This window comes from Haematobia irritans, chromosome 1 (assembly GCF_050003625.1).
Source record: "Haematobia irritans isolate KBUSLIRL chromosome 1, ASM5000362v1, whole genome shotgun sequence".
Taxonomy (NCBI): Eukaryota; Metazoa; Arthropoda; class Insecta; order Diptera; family Muscidae; genus Haematobia; species Haematobia irritans.
In genome coordinates, this window is record NC_134397.1 from 56,575,739 (window position 1) to 56,601,044 (window position 25,306).

At 28.6% G+C, this 25,306-nt stretch overlaps 1 protein-coding gene across 2 annotated transcripts in view; it reads right to left on the bottom strand.

Annotated features, from left to right (window-relative positions):
• Positions 1 to 489: 489 nt before the first annotated feature.
• The window catches only part of LOC142220968 (secernin-2), a 40,774-nt gene continuing 15,957 nt past the window's right edge, over positions 490 to 25,306 (bottom strand). For both annotated transcript variants that reach the window (XM_075290423.1, XM_075290422.1), the window contains exon 4: positions 490 to 4,118. In XM_075290423.1, coding sequence (XP_075146538.1) covers positions 3,636 to 4,118 — 483 coding nt within the window. In that variant the 3' untranslated portion in view covers positions 490 to 3,635. The remainder of the gene's footprint in view (positions 4,119 to 25,306) is intronic.

Below are 25,306 nucleotides of genomic sequence, written 5' to 3' on the forward strand. Positions count from 1 at the left end.
AAAAAAAAAAACATGTATCGGATTTAGTTTTTATCGGTCCATTTGGTAAGGCCTCCATATAGGCCGATTTCACTTCTTGAGGGTATGGAAGGTGCATTGATCATGAAAATTGCATGTCACTGAATGTAACATTTCCAGATTTTACTTCTCGTAATCATTTAAATAATGGAAATGAAAATCTACAGATTTTAGATTTCAAATCAAGGCGTAATTTCATTATTATCTTGCACACTTACAAGATATGTTAATGATTTCTCTAAACTCAAACAAAAATGGTTCTTATAATTCCGGAATCTTGTATAGTCTTCGTAGGTAAAATCTTTAAATTTATCATCGGGAAATGTATTGGTTGAACTGCTCTGCTGGGGGGAATATCTCTTATAAACCTCCCTGAAATTTGAAAGGATTTGATTCATGGGGGTGGGTATTTAAGATTCGGCCCGGCCGAACATACTGCTTTATATACTTGTTTTTAAATAAAACACAATATTTGTTTTTTTTTGCGTTTTCTTAGTAGAAGTTAGTATTTATTATTCAGATAAATGTCATTATATATCGTAATTTATGATTTATATCTTTATCGTATCATAATAAATCGTAATTCATCGTTGTGAAACGACGATTGTGGGGGGAGGGGGGGGAGTTGTTGTTTTCTAAGAACTGTTACTAATATAGAGCATTGATACACACACACTCATATTCCATATCGGTTATAAGGTGACCATAATGCCCCATTTAGACAAACAATTCCTAGGGAGGGTTTCAAGTTCTTGTTGTTGTTGTTGGTAAAACTTGATATATAGCTGATTGATTCTATATATATAAATTGTTGTGTGTTTTTTGCCACTAAATCCTTTGTCAACTATTTTATACGGTTTTGCAAATTTATAGTTTCAAATCAAAATCAAAATGATAAAGCAAATGCCTAGATGGTGATGGTGGTTAGGCTTTTGCTGATAATGTTTTTTGCTTTTTCTACCTTGTGTTCTGCTTTTTTGTTTTTATTGAATTTTGTATTTAACATTAAAAGGCTAATGGATCTTGTTATTAACCCTTTTATCATTATTTTGTTTTAAATCTATAAATTTGTGTTACTTATTTCCTACAATAGATGTTGGTTTGAGGAGTTATTTGCTTACATTCTAGCCAAGACCTCATATCTTTCGAATTGAAAAAAAATCTCTTGTTTGATTCTTTAATGATTTAAGCCAAAAGGAGCAGATTAAAAAAAATAAATTGGTATGCTTAATATCGCCTATGCATAGCTTTAGATGGTAAGAAAATGTTTATTTTTTAAGCTATTTCTTTAGGGCCTATATACACATATAAGATAGAGATTTTTTTTTAATACTATAGATATGGGGAATTGGAGTACTACTTCTTCGTCTTCTTCATCATCATCTATCGGTTCGTTCATTTAATGTTAATCGCTTACTGGCTAATTGTTGGTTTTCCTTTTTGTTTTATCAGTTTTATATATGTATGTTGTGTAATAATAATCATATAATATATACGGGGGATTTGGGGGAGGGAGGGTCTTTTTTGCAATTAAGCTAACCCTATGTCAGCTTTAACGGATTTGTTTTTGTTTTTTTCACTTGTTTCTTGCTATATGCTATATATCATAGTTTACGTTTTATTTTATAATTCTATTTATGCTTTCGGTTTGTTCATTTACTTAAATGTTTTAGGGTGTTTTTTTTTTGTTTTTATGGAATGATTTGATATACGATCCAGAATTAGGATCGTTTCTTCTGGGGCTTATACCACAAAATTTCTAAAATCTAAATTAATTAATATTGTATGTATATATATATATTTATATGTATATGAATTTTTTTATCATTTTCGTTATTTCTTTTTCTTTAAATTTATCGTTAATATTTTAAGATACTAATCAAATCGTTTTAATATTATAATAATAATTTTATTTTTTATAATTATTAAATAATTTTGTTAGTGTAAATAGGAACATGTGGATTGACATTGAATTGTCGGTGAATTCCACTTCATTTTGTTTTATGTTTTTTTTTTTATTTTTCAAAAAATAATATTAATAATAATAATAAACATTATATGCATGTTTCTGTTTCTGTTTTTGTTTTCTTCTTTTGCTGTTGTTGTAGAAACTTTTTTAGACTCTTTGTTTGCTTCATTTTAAACGTTTTTTTTTGTCTTCTATTTGTTTGCATTTTTATGTATATAATACTTTTTTCATTTAATTTTATGATTTTTTCTCCATATTCTTTTATTTATTTTTTATTTTTATTTTATTTTCATTATGTAATTTTGTTTTTTTTTTTAATCGTTCATGGTATATTTTCTAATATTTAGTTTGTGAATATCGTGTGTCAGTAACTTTTCCATGTCAAAGAAAAGTCGAATTAAGAAACAAAGCTTCACTCCCATATTATTTTATTTTTTTTGGGGGGGAGGGGAATGAAACTTTGTAGATTTCATGTTGAATAACAAAATTTATAATACCATTATAAATTTTTAATATAATTCCTTGGTGAAAATCTAGTTTTTTTATATTAGAATTTTTATTATATTTATAATTACTCATTTGTTATGTTGTTTAGTTTTTTTTTATGTTTTATATATAATTAAATGGGGCGTCGAAACTGTAAGTCCGGTTCAGACAATTGGTCAAATTGGTGACCAATTGTGTAAAATCTAGGTAAAATTTATTTGAATCACAAAAACCATATTAAACTGATCAGGAATAATATGGCCTTTATGTCCTTCAAAAAAAATTAAAAAAAAAAAAATAAAATCAAGTTTATTTTAGCTTTGAAAAAATTTTCCTCTATATATTAATCTAAACTATTAACATTTATTGAATCCCACTTTGTCATGATGGTATTTGATAAGTGGTCTGCACGATTCAATGAAAATAATTAGTTTAGATTAATATCTAAAGAAAAAATTTCCAATTATTAAAAAAAAACTCAATTTTAGGTCATTATCTGGATATACCATAAAAATTCCAAATTTATGGTAAAATTTTAAAGGACTTTTTTTCAAGTGTTGTTTTTTTAAGGTCCTTATTATTTTTTTGCTTTTCTTTTACTTTTTTTCTTACATAACTAAATGTTTGTTTAATGTTTTTTTTTTTGTTGTATTATATATCATAATTCAAAAATTATGAAGCGAGGTTTTGAGTTATTTTATGCGAGTTTCAAGTTTACGAAATTGTTTCGTAATATTTATCATCATCATCATCTATGTTTTCTTATAATTAATATTTATATGTTTTTTGTTTATTTCTCTTAATTTTTGTTTGTTTGTTTTTTGATTTTAAAATCATTATATCATAATAAAAATCACTTATGATTTTCATTGGCAATCCATTTACATTCCATTAATTCCATTATTCATAATCCATAAATTCGTTATAGCCTTAAGTCATGTGTAACCAATAAAATCCTCCATCCCAGGCAATCAAGATCCAAATCGTATTAATCCAAAAATCATATACCCATAAACGTTAAGCCAAAAGTCTTAGTTTTTCCCCAGGTTCCAAATACTTTAATCGTAATCATTATTATCATAGAAGCATAGTCCTTATATCCTTAGCCAGATGTCGTCAATGTTTATTTTTGGGATTACTCGTAGATGGACTAAAGCAAAAACTAGCGATAGAATTTTACTTCAGCCTCTACACAATCCTTCATTAATTCATCCAATTCTTCGGTGACCACTGTATGTTCTGCCAAATATGAAGAGACCTCTTCAACACAGGCCGCTTCCAAGGCCTTCAAATGTTCCAATGCCGATACCTTACGTTGACCATGTAATTTATGTAGCAACGTTATATCACCACCATCTGCTGGAACCTTGGTCAATGGTGATATCTTAGGTTTGGGAGCAAAAACAAATGGTTTAAATACCGATTCGCTGGCATTGGGCGTTGCGGTAAACCAATGCGAAGAGATGCCATTTTTCGTAAGCACAAAGACCGATGCCGAACGTGATGTTTCCTCTTTAGCCGCTGACCTTAAGGTCTCAAACATATTGGTTACCTTAAAAGTTCCATCGTCGGGTGGTTTTTCATCAACCCATTCCGTTGAGGCTTTTGGTGAGCTATCAAAGGCTGCCGCAAAATCAATTTCTCCCTGTGGTAAAAGAAAGCATAAGGAAATAGTAAATTAGAATATAATAAAAATAATAAATTAGAAAAAAAAACAAACATAGACTATTTCCTTGTATTCATAAAACGAATTTATTTGCCATTATTTTCTTTATTTTTTGTTTTGTTTTAGTTGTAAATGCAGAAAAATTTGAATAACCAAAATATGTAGGGGTTTTCAAAGCTATTTAAACTTATTTCTGATATACCACCCTCTCATATTCATGTTGCTGAAATGATTTTTGAAGGACATTATCAATGTAATAGCTGCGTAGATCGAATTCCAGGGGTGAAGATTAACTTCCCTCCAGAACCAGTGTGGCTCTTAGAAGAGCGTTATGGCAATGGACTAGGTCTGCTAATCCCAGAAACATAGAACTTGCATCAATAAGAGAAGGAGAGAGTGTTGTGTAGCACTGTGAAAGTCTTCTATAGCCCCATAGAAAAATAACGCGAAGTCAATCACATTTACCAACGTGGTGGCAACTAACGTTAACCCGCAATTTATCATGCATCCTAAAATTTACAAGCAAAGTATAAGTCGGCAACAGCGACCATTACTACAATCAGTCCTACATACCGTAGTCGAAACAAGTAGTCTCTGCTTGCCAAAGGATCAAATCGTGTCAAAAAGAGACTCCTTCAGACTTAACAATGGTCTTTGGTATTTTTCGGAGGACTTCGCAAATACAATTAGCAGAATTATATATGGGAAAGTCGAAGATAGAGAAAGAGTTCCACAGGCATAAAGGCCAAACCAACTATCACCTAAAATATTCACGAAATTGATGGCAGAACTACACAAGGAGCTGGATGTCGATTTATACAACGCAATATTGATAATAAATTGTCCAAATTTCTCGGGCTCATTTTTAATAGACTTTCAAAGTCAAAAAAAAATTTAGCTTCAAAGTAGAAACGAGTCAAGTCTCTTGTGGGAAGCTCCTTCAGGCTTATCAAAGTTATTTGCTCTATTCGAGGACATCGCAAACACATTGGCGGAATTTTATATGGGGAAGTCAAAGGCAAGTTGAGAAAGAGTTCTACAGGGAGGAGTGATATGTGGCTCAGTCAATCATCTAATCCACATACAGTGACACCATTGATGATATCAAAATTCAATATTTTATTTCTATGGAAAATTTTGTCAGAATTTTATTTCTATAGAAAATTTTATCAAAATTTTATTTCTATAGAAAATTTTGTCCAATTTTTATTTCTAAAGAAAATTTTGTCGAAACTTTATTTCTATAGAAAATTTTGTCAACATTTTATTTCTATTGAAAATTTTGTCAAAATTTTATTTCTATAGAAAATTTGATCAAAATTTTATTTCTATAGAAAATTTTGTCAAAATTTTATTTTTATAGAAAATTTTGTCAAAATTTTATTTTTATAGAAAATTTTGTCAAAATTTTATTTTTATAGAAAATTTTGTCAAAATTTTATTTTTATAGAAAATTTTGTTAAAATTTTATTTTTATAGAAAATTTTGTCAAAATTTTATTTTTATAGAAAAATTTGTAAAAATTTAATTTCTATAGAAAATTTTGTCAAAATTTTATTTCTATAGAAAATTTTGTCAAATTTTTATTTCTATAGAAAATTTTGTCAAAATTTTATTTCTATAGAAAATTTTTTCAAAATTTTATTTCTACAGAAAATTTTGTCAAATTTTTATTTCTATAGAAAATTTTGTCAAAATTTTTTTTCTATAGAAAATTTTGTCAAAATTTTATTTCTATAGAAAATTTTGTCAAAATTTTATTTCTATAGAAAATTTTGTCAAAATTTCATTTCTATAGAAAATTTTGTTAAAATTTTATTTCTATAGAAAACTTTGTCAAAATTTTATTTCTATAGAACATTTTGTCAAATTTTTATTTCTATAGAAAATTTTTCAAAACTTTTATTTCTATAGAAAATTTTATCAAAATTTTATTTCTATAAAAAATTTTATCAAAATGTTATTTCTATAGAAAATTTTGTCAACATTTTATTTCTATAGAATTTTTTATCAAAATTTTATTTCTATGGAAAATTTTGTCAAAATTTTATTTCTATAGAAATTTTTATCAAAATTTTATTTCTGTAGAAAATTTTGTCAAAATTTTATTTCTAAAGAAAATTTTGTCAAAATTTTATTTCTATAGAAAATTTTGTCAAAATTTTTTTTCTATAGAAAATTTTGTCAAAATTTTATTTCTATAGAAAATTTTGTCAAAATTTTATTTCTATAGAAAATTTTGTCAAAATTTCATTTCTATAGAAAATTTTGTTAAAATTTTATTTCTATAGAAAACTTTGTCAAAATTTTATTTCTATAGAACATTTTGTCAAATTTTTATTTCTATAGAAAATTTTTCAAAACTTTTATTTCTATAGAAAATTTTATCAAAATTTTATTTCTATAAAAAATTTTATCAAAATGTTATTTCTATAGAAAATTTTGTCAACATTTTATTTCTATAGAATTTTTTATCAAAATTTTATTTCTATGGAAAATTTTGTCAAAATTTTATTTCTATAGAAATTTTTATCAAAATTTTATTTCTGTAGAAAATTTTGTCAAAATTTTATTTCTATAGAAAATTTTGTCAAAACTTCTATGGAAAATTTTGTCGAAACTTTATTTCTATGGAAAATTTTGTCAAAATTTTATTTCTATAGAAAATTTGATCAAAATTTTATTTCTATAGAAAATTTTGTCAAAATTTTATTTCTATAGAAAATTTTATCAAAATTTTATTTCTATAGAAAATTTTGTCAAAATTTTATTTCTAGAATTCTACCAATCTATCTACCATTTTTGGTAGAATTCTACCAACTGTGGCAACCGTGTATCACAGCCGAAGGCGCCACAATTTTGACAATAAATTACTCCTAAAATTCTAGGCCCTAGTTTCGATAGACTTTCTAGGTTAGGTTAGGTGGCATCCCGATGTATCAAGCTCGCTTAGACTATTCAGTCCATTATGATACCACATTGGTGATATTCTCTCTTATCACTGAGTGCTGCCCGATTCCATGTTAAGCTCAATGACAAAGGACCTACTTTTTATAGCCGAGTCCGAATGGCTTTCCACATTGCAGTGAAACCACTTAGAGCAGCTTTGAAACACTCAGAAATGTCACCAACATTACTGAGGTGGGATAATCCACCGATGAAAGTTTCTAAGTCATCCACTAATGCTCCAAGAGACGATCCAAGGAAGGTATTTGAAGACAAATTAGAAGGCTATTACCCATTAAGTGGAGAGACTCCTTAAATACAATGGAATAACATAAAAGCCTTCTTGGAACATTGGCTTCAAAACTGCAACAGTATGTTTTCATTTCCCTCCAGGGTCTATCTTCCTGTGGAGACTATAGCTATAGTCGACCACTAGAACAGATCAGACAGACAGATCACCTTCTCGATATTGGTATAGGGTAACATATTCCAAAATAGCGCAACGGTAATACTGAGTGGCATTATGTTATAATTACACAAAAACAGTATTATCGACCCAAAAAGAAATTTTACCTTTTAGCCGTTAAATTTTCCATGGGTTTTTATACGGTGCACCATTATGTGTGTAGAAAAATTAAATTTTAAGCTTTTCATTAAATTTTAGTGGATGTTATAGAAACAAAATATTTTTCTTACAACCCTTGAACCATTGAATTATGAATTTTAGTTTGGACCAAAAAAGGAAATTTCACAGTTACTACCCTTTGATAGTCTGTGTCGAAGGACCCTAAAACTAACCTACCAAGAAAATATTGAAAGAAGAAAACATAAACATTAAATCTACTATTACCATATAAATTTCTTCGATAAATTGTTATCAATATGGACATAAATATTTGGATCAGAAGTATCCTCAGGAGACATTTCGGAAAAAAAGGCTGCTTCTAGCCACAAAAATCTCTTCTTAAAGTGGAATAGTCTGTATTAATCCTTCTTCTCTGTTTTGAAATTCATCATGGTCTCAACGTCGGAGCGGAATATTTTGAAAAAAAACCAACAATTCTATCTATCTACCAAAAAGAAAAAAATCTAACATTTTTGATAGAATTCTACCAAATGTGGCAACCATGTTCCTGAGTCCATTTAGCGATTTCTGTCTGCCTGTAGACATAATTTTGCAATGAAATTCTAGGTCTAGGTTAGTTCATATGAGTTGCATTTTTTTACAAGTCCATTTTTGCGACTTGGACTTCAGAATCGACCTATTTTTCCCATTCATATCGTACACCCTATATGAACTTATACAACCCCCAGAGACCAGAATTTTAAGTTTATTTACTTCAAATAATGCAAAGTATCGTGAAGTGTACCAAATATAGATATAACTCTCAACAAAATTGAATGACTTCAAATGCTAACGAAAATATTGGTCCAACCTACAGGTAATATAGTTGGCCCCGTCAGAATTTAGACTTATAGAGAGACAAATTCTACAACAAAGTCTCATACAGTTCTCTAACGAAAATAGCTATAGCAAAAATGCCGCTAGAAGCATTTTATGGATGAAAACGAAAAACTATTTAATGGGGAAAAGGGATTTTACTATTGAATATAGGACCAGGGTTGCCATTTTGGTCCGATCGGACCAAAATTGGTCCAAAAACTATTAAATTTTAAATTTGGTCCGATGGTCGGACCAAATGAAATTTGGTTGATTTCTGTCCATTTTCGTCAAATCGTTAATTTGTTCAAATTCTTTAAATTTTGACAACATTTTCTGTAGAAATAAAAAGTTTACAAAAATTTCTATAAAAAAAAGATTTTGACAAAATTTTCCATAGAAATAAAATTTTGACAAATTTTTTTATAGAAGTAAAATTTCAACAAAATTTCCTTGAGAAATTAAATTTTGACAAAATTATTTTCTGTAGAAATAAAATTTTGACAAAATTTTCCATAGAAATAAAATGTTGACAAAATTTTCTTTAGAAATAAAGTTTTGACAAAATTTTCTATAGGAATAAAATTTTGACAAAATTTTCTATAGAAATAAAGTTTTGATAACATTTTCTATATAAATAAAATTTTGGCAATATTTTTTATAGAAATAAAATTTTGACAAAATTTTTTATAGAAATAAAATTTTGACAAAATTATCTACAGAAATAAAATTTTGACAAAATTTTCTACAGAAATACAATTTTGAAAAAATTTTCCATATAAATAAAATTTTGACAAAATTTTCAATAAAAAAATATTCTATCGAAGTACAATTTTGGAAAATTTTTAACTTTTAAATTATATTAATTTAATTTGGAAAAATGGTCCGCTGGTACGAATTTTGGAAAAATATTGGTCCAAAATAAAAATTCATTGTGGCAATGCTGTATAGGACCGATTGGGTCCCTTTGGGTTGCTCTCTCTCTCTCTCGCGCAAGCAAATCATTGTCTTCAGATATAGCTCTGCTTTATTCTATAATTGAAAATTGATATATTGGTCAACAAGATTAGTAAAAATTAAAAAAAATTTAAAAATTCAATATATTAGTATTAGTTCAATAAAATTTACTTATGAATTTTAGTTTTGTTATAAAACTAATTTGGCAAATTCTTCGTTTTATAAATATAAGGAATTATATTATTAAATAAATAATGGTAAAGTAATACATCCAGATAACCAACTTCATCAGTTCAAATCAACTTTTTTCTTTTTTTAAAGAATTTCTTTGAAAATAATTTTTGGAGAAACTAAGAGTAATATCCCATTCACATTACACTTCCAAAATCCACTTGAACTTGATTTCAAATGGCATTTGCCTTATAAATATGGGATTTCAAATCTCCATTTAGTAGTAGCTTTGGAGCCTAATGTGAATGGGATATAAGAAAATTTATATATTTAAAATTTAATATTTATTTCAATTCGAAAATATTCTCATTCAAAAAGGACAGCCCTTCTTGGAACAGTCCATTTAAAATTTTAACCCATAATTGGTATAATTTTTCTACCTGGATATATTTCTTTTCCTTCGATTTATAATATAATGTAATTGAAAAACAATCTCTATATAGAAAAAATACTCAAAATTGATTTAAAGCTTGTTCATTGGAAAATTCATTTTAGGAAAAAAAACAAGCGCACAAAAAAATAGCACAACATCAATATAAAACAAAAACCCATTTCAATACTGGGTCATTCAAGAAAAATCCATTCACAGAATCTGTCATATTAACAATGAGCCAAAAATACTATTGTGGAGAATGACAAAGTTAATATTGTATCGAAATAATTTTAATAAATTATTTTAAATTTTCATTTTTCTACATAGAAAATGTCCTCCGCTTACTTTGTTTGTTTTTTTATTTTTAAGTACTTATTTAAGTAGACAATTTTTTTAACGTACCGATTTGTATTTTTCTTGAATGAATTTTGGATGAATTAATAACAGAACGATCATCTGTTGATTTTTTTGTTATCACAAATTTTCCAGTTTCCAAAAACCAAGCAAGCATAAAATTTAAAAAGCGGGTTATCCATGAGATAGGAGGAGGAGGATGAGGTGCATTGTCCTTAATTCGTGAGCCAAGGTGTCATCAACGGTATTGTTACAAAACAGGATATGCTGTACGTCTGTATATTTAATGTTCCATAGGCTCTTCCTATACACACAAGCACACACATATACATACAGAACACAAAATTTGTGTTTAGTATTTTTTTGTTTAATGATTTTTGAAATATAAAAATGAATAATGTTCTAATGTGAAGATGCTTAACGTAAATTGGAAGTCTAATAGATGAATTCTTAAGAATCTATATAAATAACTTTTAACATCTATTATTACGATTTTCTAAACTTTGTCATTCGTTTTTGTATAATACTCGAAATTATATTAAATCCTATTAAAAGGTTTTATGTCTTTCTAAGATTTTGTTATAGGTAAGAGTAAGTTTTTCTGTTGAAACTGCAGAAATAGAAAACAGCCAATGTTGAAAAAGAAAATAGCCAATGAAAACAAACAAGCCTTAAGTTCGGTGGGGCCAAAGCTTAAATATCCAACACCATGAATTAAAGATAATAGTTTACATTCAAAACTCTTCGTCGTAGCGGGCTACTTGAAAATCTCGGGATTTAATGACAGATTCCCACTAAGGTAGATCGGTTCATGTAGTGCGCTTCCCGAAGTTAAATTTTAAGTTTTTACATATGGAGACTACATGAGATTTGGGATTTATAAGAATCATTTTTGTTTGAGTTTTAGAGGAATTCATATGATTTGAAATCTAAATTTTATGGAGATTTCTAGAAGCTCAGACTATATGGGGGCTCTGGCAAAACTTGGACCGATAAACATCATATTCGGCACACTTGTTTGTGGATCCATAATACCTCCAGATTTCCAATTTAAAGCAAATCCGATTCATATTGTGATTTCTCTAAGCCCTAGATATACACAACCGACCTAAAATACCTCTAGAGTTTGAGTTTGTTTCAACATTTTCAACATTGGTTACAGCTTTTGCACGGAAAGACTATGGGGAGAAAAATAGTATCACACTCACGGTTGCCATTCTACCAAATAAAAGTACATTTTTTACAATTTTGACAAAATTTTCTATAGAAATAAAATTTTGACAAATTGTACTATAGAAATAAAATTTTGACAAAATTTTCTATAGAAATAAAATTTTGACAAAATTTTCTATAGAAATAAAATTTTGACAAAATTTTCTATAGAAATAAAATTTTGACAAAATTTTCTATAGAAATAAAATTTTGACAAAATTTTCTATAGAAATAAAATTTTGACAAAATTTTCTATAGAAATAAAATTTTGACAAAATTTTCTAAGAAATAAAATTTTGAGAAAATTTTCTATAGAAATAAAATTTTTATTTCTAAAGAAAAGTTTCTACAAATTTTTTTTCTATAGAATAGTTTTTCAAAATTTAATTCTATGGAAAATTTTGTCAAAATTTTATTTCTATAGAAAATTTTGTCAAAATTTTATTTTTATGGAAATTGTTACTTTTATAAAAAAAATTATTTTAATAGAACATTTTGTCAAAATTAAATTTCCATAGAAAATTTTGTCAAAATTTTATTTCTATAGAAAATTTTCACAAAATTTTGTTTCTACAGAATATTTTGTCAAAATTTTATTTCTATAGAAAATTTTGTCAAACTTTTATTTTTATAGAAAATTTTGTCAACATTTTATTTCTATAGAAAATTTTGTCAAATTTTATTTCTATAGAAAATTTTGTCAAAATTTTATTTCTATAGAAAATTTTGTCAAAATTTTATTTCTGTGGAAAAGTTTGTCAAAATTTTATTTCTATAGAAAATTTCGTCAAAATTTCTATAGAAAGTTTTCTCAAAATTTTATTTCTGTAGAAGATTTGGTCAAAAATTTATTTTTATAGAAAGTTTTCTCAAAATTTTATTTTTATAGAAAATTTTTTCAAAATTTTATTTCTATAGAAAATTTTATCAAAATTGTATTTCTATAGAAAGTTTTGTCAAAATTTTATTTCTATAGGATTTTTTTTTAATTTTTGTCAAAATTTTATTTCTATGGAAAATTTTCTCACAATTTTATTTCTATGGTAAGTTTTCTTAAAATTTTATTTCTTTAGAAAATTTTCTAAAAATTTTATTTCTATGGAAAATTTTCTAAAAATTTTATTTCTATAGTAAATTTTGCCAAAATTTTATTTCTATAAAAAATATTCTCACAATTTTATTTCTATAGAAAATTTTCTCAAAATTTTGTTTCTATAGAAAATTTTGTCAAAATTTTATTTCTATAGAAAATTTTGTCAAAATTTTATTTCTATACAAAATTTTGTCAACATTTTATTTCTATAGAAAGTTTTTTCAAAATTTTATTTCTATAGAAAATTTTCTCAAAATTTTATTTCTATAGAAAATTTTGTCAAAATTTTATTTCTATAGAAAATTTTCTCAAAATTTTATTTCTATAGAAAATTTTGTCAAAATTTTATTTTTATAGAAAGTTTCCTCAAAATTTTATTTCTATAGAAAATTTTGCCAAAATTTTATTTATATAGGAAATTTTGCCAAAATTTTATTTCTATAGAAAATTTTGTCAAAATTCTATTTCTATAGAAAATTTTGTCAAAATTTTATTTTTATAGAAAGTTTCCTCAAAATTTTATTTCTATAGAAAATTTTGCCAAAATTTTATTTATATAGGAAATTTTGCCAAAATTTTATTTCTATAGAAAATTTTATCAAAATTGTATTTCTATAGAAAGTTTTGTCAAAATTTTATTTCTATAGGATTTTTTTTTAATTTTTGTCAAAATTTTATTTCTATGGAAAATTTTCTCACAATTTTATTTCTATGGTAAGTTTTCTTAAAATTTTATTTCTTTAGAAAATTTTCTAAAAATTTTATTTCTATGGAAAATTTTCTAAAAATTTTATTTCTATAGTAAATTTTGCCAAAATTTTATTTCTATAAAAAATATTCTCACAATTTTATTTCTATAGAAAATTTTCTCAAAATTTTGTTTCTATAGAAAATTTTGTCAAAATTTTATTTCTATAGAAAATTTTGTCAAAATTTTATTTCTATACAAAATTTTGTCAACATTTTATTTCTATAGAAAGTTTTTTCAAAATTTTATTTCTATAGAAAATTTTCTCAAAATTTTATTTCTATAGAAAATTTTGTCAAAATTTTATTTCTATAGAAAATTTTCTCAAAATTTTATTTCTATACAAAATTTTGTCAACATTTTATTTCTATAGAAAGTTTTTTCAAAATTTTATTTCTATAGAAAATTTTCTCAAAATTTTATTTCTATAGAAAATTTTGTCAAAATTTTATTTCTATAGAAAATTTTCTCAAAATTTTATTTATATAGGAAATTTTGCCAAAATTTTATTTCTATAGAAAATTTTGTCAAAATTCTATTTCTATAGAAAATTTTGTCAAAATTCTATTATGGAAAATTTTACTTTTATAAAAAAAATTATTTTAATAGAACATTTTGTCAAAATTAAATTTCCATAGAAAATTTTGTCAAAATTTTATTTCTATAGAAAATTTTGTCAACATTTTATTTCTATAGAAAACTTTGTCAAATTTTATTTCTATAGAAAATTTTGTCAAAATTTTATTTCTATAGAAAATTTTGTCAAAATTTTATTTCTATAGAAAATTTTGTCAAAATTTTATTTCTCTGAAAAATTTTGTCAAAATTTTATTTCTGTAGAAAATTTCGTCAAAATTTCTATAGAAAGTTTTCTCAAAATTTTATTTCTGTAGAAGATTTGGTCAAAATTTTATTTTTATAGAAAGTTTTCTCAAAATTTTATTTTTATAGAAAATTTTTTCAAAATTTTATTTCTATAGAAAATTTTATCAAAATTGTATTTCTATAGAAAGTTTTGTCAAAATTTTATTTCTATAGGATTTTTTTTTTAATTTTTGTCAAAATTTTATTTCTATGGAAAATTTTCTCACAATTTTATTTCTATGGTAAGTTTTCTTAAAATTTTATTTCTATGGAAAATTTTCTAAAAATTTTATTTCTATAGTAAATTTTGCCAAAATTTTATTTCTATAAAAAATATTCTCACAATTTTATTTCTATAGAAAATTTTCTCAAAATTTTATTTCTATAGAAAATTTTGTCAAAAATTTAAATCTATAGAAAATTTTGTAAAAATTTTGTTTCTATAGAAAATTTTGTCAAAATTTTATTTCTATAGAAAATTTTGTCAAAATTTTATTTCTATACAAAATTTTGTCAATATTTTATTTCTATAGAAAGTTTTTTAAAAAATTTATTTCTATAGAAAATTTTCTCAAAATTTTATTTCTATAGAAAATTTTCTCAAAATTTTATTTCTATAGAAAATTTTCTCAAAATTTTATTTCTATAGAAAATTTTGTCAAAATTTTATTTTTATAGAAAGTTTTCTCAAAATTTTATTTCTATAGAAAAATTTTTGCCAAAATTTTATTTATATAGAGAATTTTGCCAAAATTTTATTTATATAGAAAATTTTGCCAAAATTTTATTTCTATAGAAAATTTTCTCAAAATTTTATTTCTATAGTACAATTTGTCAAAATTTTATTTCTATAGAAAATTTTGTACAATTCTATTTTTATAGAAATTGTTGTCAAAATGTTGTTTCTGTAGACAATTTTGTCAAAATTCTCCCAATTCTTTTTATGTAGAAAATTTTGTCAAAATTTTATTTCTATAGAAAATTTTCTAAAAATGTTGTCAAAATTAAATTTCTATAGAAAAGTTTCTCAAAATTTTATTTCTATAGAAAATTTTGTCAAAATTTCTATTATATGAATTAGCTCTTAGGTGGAGAGAAATATTTTGCATTTTTGGTAAAAATTCTACCAACTGTGGCAACCGTGATGCCAATTAATCGGTGGAACTCTATCTAGTGCACAGTCGATCTTTTATTATGCAAAAATAAGGAAAAAATGATAGATTTATTTTTGATAATAAATCTATCATTTTGTCGGAAACGCAAATCGCAAGAATTTAGTTTTCTTATAAAGAAATAAAATGGATATATATAAATTTGTATGTTTTAGAGTTAAGAAAATAACGAAAATTTTGCTATTTGCGTTTCCGAATATCGGAACCTACCCAATGGGGGTATTGCAACATATTGCCAATTTTATATTGCTCTTACATTTGGTGATATTTTTTTTTTTTCATAATAAACATTAATCTAATTTTGTATAAACCTTGGCAAGTACTGTCTAATCTGTCGCAATTCAATTTAATTAATTTATTAATAAAACTAATGTTTAGCACTTATTCCCTTATATAACAAATAACCCAAAAGAACTACCTTATTGTATCTAGTTCATATCCATTATTTTTAAATACCTATAACCCCGTGTATCATTTGTTTAATTTGTGATAAAACTCATTGAGATCATCATGAAAATACTGTGATTATTCACATATTCACTTAATATATGGGAGAATATGGATATGAATTGCAGCAACTGGCGGATGGCTGCCTGATGATCTCGTTCTCCTCGTTCTTTACATCACACATAATCTGATAATGAATGAAACTCATTGAAACTATTTATCCAATTAGTGGACAAAATCTATGAAAGGAAACATAAGAGAGTGTGAAATGATAATCTGCCATCCGTTGTGTCGGTGGTGACGACGAATGGGTCGCTAAAATTTTTAATCTTTAATTGAAATTTGTGATGAGATGTTACTTATTAAGTGTAATACGAATAATGTGTATAATATGTATACACTCAAAGAAAATTGTTGGTAGACATAGCAAAAAAAAGTAAGCTGTTAAATGTTGTCAACTTGACTCCAGAAAGCCTAGTTGTGGCTGATGCCAATACACGAATACACATAAATGTTATGTAGAAATAAACTTACAATAATAAAACAAAATCTGCTAAAATCAGTCATTTTCTATGGAAAATTTTACATATAAAATAATAAAGTCTGCTAAAATCAATCATTGTTTGTTAATATAGCAAATTTTTGAAAATTGAAATTTGAAATTATATTTTTGCTGCTAGAACCTAAATTTACCTCAAATCAGAAACATAAAAGCAAAAAAAATTTTTTTATCTTAGTTGGTGGTTTTTACCCTCATAAAAACCAAGCTGCTAATAAAAGCAACTCACGACTGAGACTTTTCAGCAAACGAATTACAGATATTTTAAAAGTTATTATTGCTGTGTTACAATAGCCCCTAGATTGTTTGAGTCGAACTAAAGCATGTTTTACTTAAATTGAGTTAAAAAAATAGCACAAAAATTTTCTATTTCAGCAGACTTTGGCTGCTTTCTGTTTTTCAGCTCACTTTTTGGTGGTTTTAGCAAAATTTGCCTGGCATATGGCATATTTTTTCAAGAACGCTTAATTCAATAGAGATGTTTGATAAATCAATATTCTTACGTTGCTGCACATTTTTCTTATTTAGTAGAAACAGCTGTTCTAGCAAACTATACTGTTTTCCATTCTTAAGCAAAAAAAAACAATTAACTTTCTTCTTGGTGCAATGGTTAGCATACCTGCCTTGTATACACAGCGTTGTGGGTTCAAACTCAATTTCAACCAAACAACAAAAAATTTTCAGCGGTGGATTATTCTCCTCTCAGTAATGCTGGCAGCATTTCTGAGTGCTTCAAAGCTTCTCTTCTATAAAAAGGAGGCATTTGAGCTAAACATAGAATCGGGCAGCTCTCAGTGATAAGAGAGAAGTTCACCACTGTGGTACAGGGATGGAAAATACAATTTTTTAGAAAGTACAATAAGGTTTTTTTAGCGAAAAAGTACATTTCACTAAATTTCAACAAAAAATTCCCTTGGAAATAATTGTCAAGATCTCCTTTAGACTGAATTTTAATGAAAATAAAATTTTGTTAGTCAACTCTTTTTTTTAGTTGTATATCCGCTTACAAAGACTACCGTAGTATTGTAATCACGGTTGCCACAGTTGGTAGAATTCTACTGCTTGCTTTATAAATTTTCTATAGATAAATAAAAATAAATTTTTGACAAAATTTTCTGTGGAAATAAAATTTTGACAAAATTTTCTATAGATATAAAATCTTGACAAAACTTTCTATAAAAATAAAATGTTAACAAAATTTTTTTTATAGAAATAGAGTTTTGACAAAACCTTCCATAGATATAAAATTATGACAATATTTTCTATAGAAATAAAATTTTCACAAAATTTTCCAAAAGGAAAAAAAATTGACAACATTTTTTGAAGAAATAATATTTTGACAAAATTTTCTGAAGAAATAAATTTTTGCAAAATAATTTTTTTTTTTTTTTGTAAGATTTTCTCCAAATGTTGTTAAGATTATTTTTATCTCAAGTTTCGAACGTGACCGTATTTTAGGACGCGATCGATAACTTCTTAGAAAGTGTTCGTGTGGAAGCGTAATATAGAATCGCTTGCTTTTTTCGACTAAAACATTCCTGAAATTCAATAAAGTCGTGTTTTTGACTATGGCTTTTACAAAATCGAGATTTTCTTCCCGCATGAGCTTGTCTGTTTTGCCAAATTTGTAAAAGGCTATTAGCAAATATGTTTGTTAAAGACTTTCTCAAAATATTAAAATATTTTTTGTCAAAACTATTGTACCATAAATCTGATATCGGCTCAAAAAAGTCTACACAAAACGTACCAAATCATTCGTGGGGGTACTGCGATACTGCCCAGGGTGAAAAAAATATTGAAAAAAGTACTATAGTACTGCATTTTCCCAACCCTGCTGTGGTATCACAATGGACTGAATAGTCTGAGTGAGCCTGAAATATCGGGCTGCCACTGTTCCTAACCTAACTTAACCTAACCTAACCTTCATATTATTAACTTTTTCTTTTGAGTGTACGAGTATTTGTAGCATTAAATATTCAGAAGAAAAAAATATTTTATTTATTTATTTACTACTTAATTTATTATAATTACAACTAGCAACTAGGGGGGGCTATCGTCCAAACGACGACTTTTTTCTATGAGTGTACCCATGGGTGCGATATACATATGTTTGAGTTTCTGTATTAATCAACAAATACCCCTGGCTAATATAGATGTGCAACAAATTAAAATGTCCAATGATCTCGCGGAATAAATTAAAAAATATTTGTTCCTCCTCTTTAGCTTTGGGGAAGTCTAGATTTCAAAAGAGACAGACATACATTGAGAGGAGAAACAAAAAAATGAGAAATAGCTAAAGTAGGATTGATCTACGTATGTCAATTCAACTGAATTAGCTGATGTAAAAAATCAAAACTGTCGAATCTACTTTTAACGAAAAAGTCCAAAAGTCGACATTGGATTAAAAGGGAAATATTCACCCTTATTCCTGAAGTCGCCCTCGCTCTCGCCGTCGCTTTTTGTCGTCTGTCGCTTTTAAGTCGTCTCGTCATTCATTTGGTATTCCTGTGAAGTGGCGACGGCGAGACGACGATTACTTTTTGTACTAATTACAATACTCGGTAATAAAAGGCCGATATCACTAGAAAACAATCAGCTGATGTGCAAAAAATGAATTTTAATTTTTTCAGTTTAAAATATTTTTGTTATTTAATTTCACGCGGGGAAAATGTGGATATATATTCATGGACAGTAAAAGCTTCCAAAACTATAAAAATGGCGACGACGCTAAGATCAATGGTACAAGGATCATCGTGATAGAAAACAATCAGCTGATGTGCAAAACTGAATTATTATTTGCTTTTAAAAATAATAACTGATAAATTTGACTAGGGAAATGATTTACATTATGGCTTAAATCTACTTTAGTAAAAGTGGTCCGATTGGTCCAATTTTTGGCCAGCGTGTAGACTTTTCGATTCTAAACACAAAATGTAATATATATCACTTTTTGGCGGAAAGACCTATTTTCGGAGTTACGGGCCCCTAAAGTTTTCATCGCCACGTATATTGGATTTAGTATCCATCGCACTTAATCATCCTAAAAGTAATATATTTAGAATAACATGGACACGGAGAGGTCCTGGGTTCGCTTTAGCCCACTATGGACTCTGTCCATAGAAGAAAGTCTAAAACCCCGGCCGAAGGCCTGCTACCTATCATCTTTGGGTTCACGTTAGCGCACTTTGGACCCTGTCCATAGGAGAAAGTCTCAAACCCCGACCGAAGGCCGTCTACCTATCCTCTTTGGGTTCGCGTTAGCCCACTTTTGGACCCTGTACATAAGAGAAAGAGTCAAATCCTGGCCGAAGGCCGTCCACCTATACCCAATTTTAAAGGGTCGGTATCTCGAAAACTGCGCTCTTCCGACAAAATTTAAATGTACTAAAATGTACTATTTTTAACAAATACGCAAAAAATTGAATTTTTTTCATTTCATGAAAAATTGTTGTCAGAATTAAGAAAAATATAAAGGAAAATACCGATTTTCAGATGTCGATATCTCGAAAACTAGGCTTTTCCGCCAAAATTTTTACTTTACATTTCCCATTTGAAATCCCTTCTCATACACTCAAAAATTTGTTTATTTTTAACAACTTGTGCTAAAGTAGATTTTTTCTTCAAAGAGTGGAAGCTGGAATAAATACTTGAACAATATAGATTTTTTATTATTTATTTATTTATTTTTTTATTTATTAAACTTATAGTAAATATAAGAATAATAGAGAAAAAAATCTAGCATTAGCTACTTAGGCTATCAGCTATTTTTTTATTAATAGTTACAGCTTTTCTACCATTTGTTACAATTTGTCTATAAAGTTCAAAGGCATTGAACTACAAACCATTTGTTCCAACCGGTTTTAAATCGTTGGAGTCTAGCTGTCTAGCTCATCTAATGGCGGATCTCTAGTTCCTTTTTTCCCCCATTTTTTTGTAAGGGGTCACTTTACCCCTTACCAATTTCCATTTTTAAAATTTGTTCAATTGTTCGATTAATAAAGTCTAAAAAAATTCTTCAAAAATTGATCACTAAACTCGTCGCTGGTAACTCGTCGACAAAAAGCGACACCAGGAATACCGATTTTCGTCGATAGCAGAATATATCGACGAACGGAATACCAATTAGTGGCGACATACGAAAAGCGACAAAATCAGATGCGATATCAGCATTTTCATCGATAGCCAGGCAGCTATAAAGGCCCTGGGCAATACGAACATAAGGTCAAAGGTAGTCAGCCGCTGTCGTAGAGAGCTTACGATTCTCACTGAACATCATGATGTAACTCTGTGCTGGGTACCTGGACTGGGAATGAAGAGGCAGATGTACTGGCTAAGGAAGGCGCAGATGGTATGGATAACGTTATTTCGGACCTTTTTCTCCGCTTTCTTTGTTTATTTACAGGATCAATAGTAAATATGAAGATTTATAGGCTGTGAACAAACGAAACTGATATGGGACGAGTATAATATTAGGAACTCGAAATCCTGGTGTCATTGCAAAGAGAGGATGTGATGGCAATAACAGGCATCATAACAGGTCACAACACTCTGGGAAAACACATGGTAAGAATCGGTCTAGCGAATGATGATATGTGTAGGTGGTGTCTTCTATAGGCTGTGAACAAACGAAACTGATATGGGACGAGTATAATATTAGGAACTCTGAAATCCTGGTGTCATTGCAAAGAGAGAATGTGAGGGCAATAACAGGCATCATAACAGGTCACAACACTCTGGGAAAACACATGGTAAGGATCGGTCTAGCGAATGATGATATGTGTAGGTGGTGTCTGGACCCCGAGGCTACGGAAGATTCATTTCACTTCCTGTGCCAGTGTCCAGCACTATCTTTCAGAAGAAACAAGATACTGGGCTCTTATTTCTTTCAGACTATGACCGACTTGCGAGAATGCAGCCTGAGGAGTATTCTCGCCTTCATCAAGGCATCGGGGTGGAGAACCTAAGGGCATCCGAACGACACATCATAGAATGGACTCATTCCGGCCGAAGCGAGACAGACATGAAGAGAAAGATGGAAAGAAGTTTGAGGAACCGCAATAGACCAACTATGGTCTAAGTGGACACAAATCCGCTAGTTCGGATTCGTGTCATCCTCCATAACCTAACCTAACCTAAAGCGACAAAAAGCAACGGCGAGGGCGACTTCAGGAATAAGGGTGATTACGTAAATAACAGGTTGGCTGATAAGTCCCCGGTCTGACACATAGATGGCGTCGCTAGTATTAAATGCATATTATTTTTATATAGTACCAACATTCAAATGATTCGTGTCAAAATTTGACGTCTGTAAGTCAATTAGCTTGTGAGATAGAGCGTCTTTTGTGAAGCAACTTTTGTTATTGTGAAAAAAATGGAAAAAAAAAGAATTTCGTGTTTTGATAAAATACTGTTTTATGAAGGGAAAAAATACGGTGGAAGCAAAAACTTGATAATGAGTTTCCGGGCTCTGCTCCAGGGAAATCAACAATAATTGATTGGTATGCAAAATTCAAGCGTGGTGAAATGAGCACGGAGGACGGTGAACGCAGTGGACCCACGAAAGAGGTGGCTACCGACGAAAACATCAAAAAGATCCACAAAATGATTTTGAATGACCGTAAAATGAAGTTGATCGAGATAGCAGAGGCCTTAAAGATATCAAAGGAACGTGTTGGTCATATCATTCATCAATATTTGGATATGCGGAAGCTCTGTGCAAAATGGGTGCCGCTCGAGCTCACATTTGACCAAAAACAACAACGTGTTGATGATTCTGAGCGGTGTTTGCAGCTGTTAACTCGTAATACACCCGAGTTTTTCCGTGGATATGTGACAATGGATGAAACATGGCTCCATCACTACACTCCTGAGTCCAATCGACAGTCGGCTGAGTGGACAGCGACCGGTGAACCGTCTCCGAAGCATGGAAAGACTCAAAAGTCTGCTGGCAAAGTAATGGCCTCTGTTTTTTGGGATGCGCATGGAATAATTTTTATCGATTATCTTGAGAAGGGAAATACCATCAACAGTGACTATTATATGGCGTTATTGGAGCGTTTGAAGGTCGCGGCAAAACGACCCCATATGAAGAAGAAAAAAGTGTTGTTCCACCAAGACAACGTACCGTGCAACAAGTCATTGAGAACGAAGGCAAAAATTCATGAATTGGGCTTCGAATTGCTTCCCCACCTACCGTATTCTCCAGATCTGGCCCCAGCGACTTTTTCTTGTTCTCAGACCTCAAAAGGATGCTCGCAGGGAAAAAAATTTGGCTGCAATGAAGAGGTGATCGCCGAAACTGAGACCTATTTTGAGGCAAAACCGAAGGAGTACTACCAAAATGGTATCAAAAAATTGGAAGGTCGTTATAATCGTTGTATCGCTCTTGAAGGGAACTATGTTGAATAATAAAAACGAATTTTGACAGAAAAAAATGTGTTTTTCTTTGTTAGACAGGGGACTTATCAGCCAACCTGTTATGTCTATGGTAGATCTGAGAGAATTTTGTTATAAGCGAAAATAGACTTTTCGAGTTTTTCAAACTTTGAAAAACTTTTATATATTTTAAAAACTCGAAAATCGCCTTTTCCAAATTTTAGTCGGAAAGGAAGGACTTCCTCCCGAAAGATTTAAGTGGCAGCTCATTTTATTTCAAGACCACATGCACTATTCAGTCCATTGTCAAAAAAATTTTATAAAGACCGACAAACAAGCCCAAATAAAAATTTATTCAATATAAAATATATTTGCACTATTTCCGGATTGCAAGTTCTGTATGCAAACTACATTTTTTTGGAACTTGTTGGTTAATAAAAACATATTTCCTACATGCTTATATGATGAATCTCTATTCCCCATAGATTTTTTTTCATACGTAATAAAACGCGGAAATCATGGTAACTTTACCTACTCATTGAACTCATTAAATAATAAAATTCCCATAATTATTGCTATGTAGTTTTGTTCACATGTCATTCTATCTTTCAAGTAACTCAAAAACTATTCTATATTCACTCAAAGAGTATGCAATTTCAAATACAAATATGAAATATTTTTCTCCGCTTTTATTAACAGTGATTCCTGCACATAACCTGGCTAAAAGGCAGTATAAAAAAAAAGTTCGCATACATCAAGCATTGCATCTCTTATTAATCAGCACCACAAACAAATCCTCAGCAGCTACCTCCTCCACCACCTTTCCATACATCTCTCTCCCACACAAACACACACACACACACAAATAAAACTACAACTACAATATACACGAAAGAAGTCCTTAAATACTGTGGCGGCGACGCAGCATAAAATGTGATGATGTGGGTCTGCTATTTTCTTTCATTTTTTTTTTTTTGTTCTGTGTTGGCTGTTGATGAGAGGCAACAAGGGTATTTTCCATGTATCAAATTGTGGTGATACATGACAATTTGACTTGTCTGTAAGTGCAAATAACAGAAAAAAGTAGTCTATCTGGTTTTTAATCTACCCATCATTGAGGGAATTGATTGATTTCTTCAGGTTAGGATTAGAGGAACTATTGGAAATTACAAATTATTCTTGTTCTTAATAATTTTACAAATTGTGAATATAATAACAAATTGTTATTATAATAGAATAAAATTTGAATTTAAATAGATTCCATTTCCAGACTGGCTTGTGACCAGAAACCATTACCCTTTGTATGCAAGGTGGATAAGCTAACCATTGTACCACGGTGGCTTCTAAGTGACTTCACACTTAGTATGACACCACGTCGAGACTCGAATATAAGAAGGAGATCCCTTATCATTGACTTCAACATAAAATCCTGCAAGTCATGTGATAGAAAATAGGATCTGACTTCTATGTATAATTTCAAAAAGTCGATAAGGCAGTTTAAACGTGTTTTCGCACCTTTAATGAATATCGCTACCCATACGTATTTTTACGACCGACAGTCCGATATGCTCCTATAGCCTGGTAAGCAGCTCTTCAGAAATTGATGAGTATGGCAATAATACTGTTTTGCCATATATTGGTTAGAGAGGAGCAAAATGTAAACAATCGATAATAATGTCTCATTGAATTTCCGTTAGCAAACACAACAATGTACTACCAAAAAAATGTATAGATAGCGAAAATTTCGTTAGAGGTGCATACCGGGCACATAGCAAAATTCTTCTGACTTTTGACGAGTTTTTCATATGGAACCAAGATGGAAAAAACAATCAATACGAAGGAGAACGAACTTTTTTTTTAGGGAAAATGTTCTACTGTCAAAATTATACCTCTAGGGGGAAATGGTTTTGTATTCAGGTTTGCTACATAATTGCAAAGCAAACCAAAAAAAAATCAAATTTAAAATTACTCTTTTCAAACGAAAGAGAATTTATTTGGGTTTCTCTATTTCGACAGGAAAGTCACTTCATAATAGGAAACGAACGTCGTGTTAGCAAAAAAGTAACAACATTGTTAACATTTTCATGAATTTAATGATTTTGATAGTCAATGTATTCTCATTCTCATACAAACAAAACGAACTTCTAAAAATAGAGAAACCCAAATTGATTCGAATGGCTGTTTTTTTATTTCGGCTGGGTTTTCGTCCGTTGTACAGAAACAGGGCGAAAACTAATTATTTAAAAAAAATCGGAAAAACCGAACCGATCTTTTCTCTTACAGTCCGATATGCCCTTCTAAAGAAATTTTTGCTACCCTTAATAAATCAGAAAGAAATATTTTTTGTTTTCAATCACGAAATTAATTGATCCAATTAATTTTTATACCCTCCACC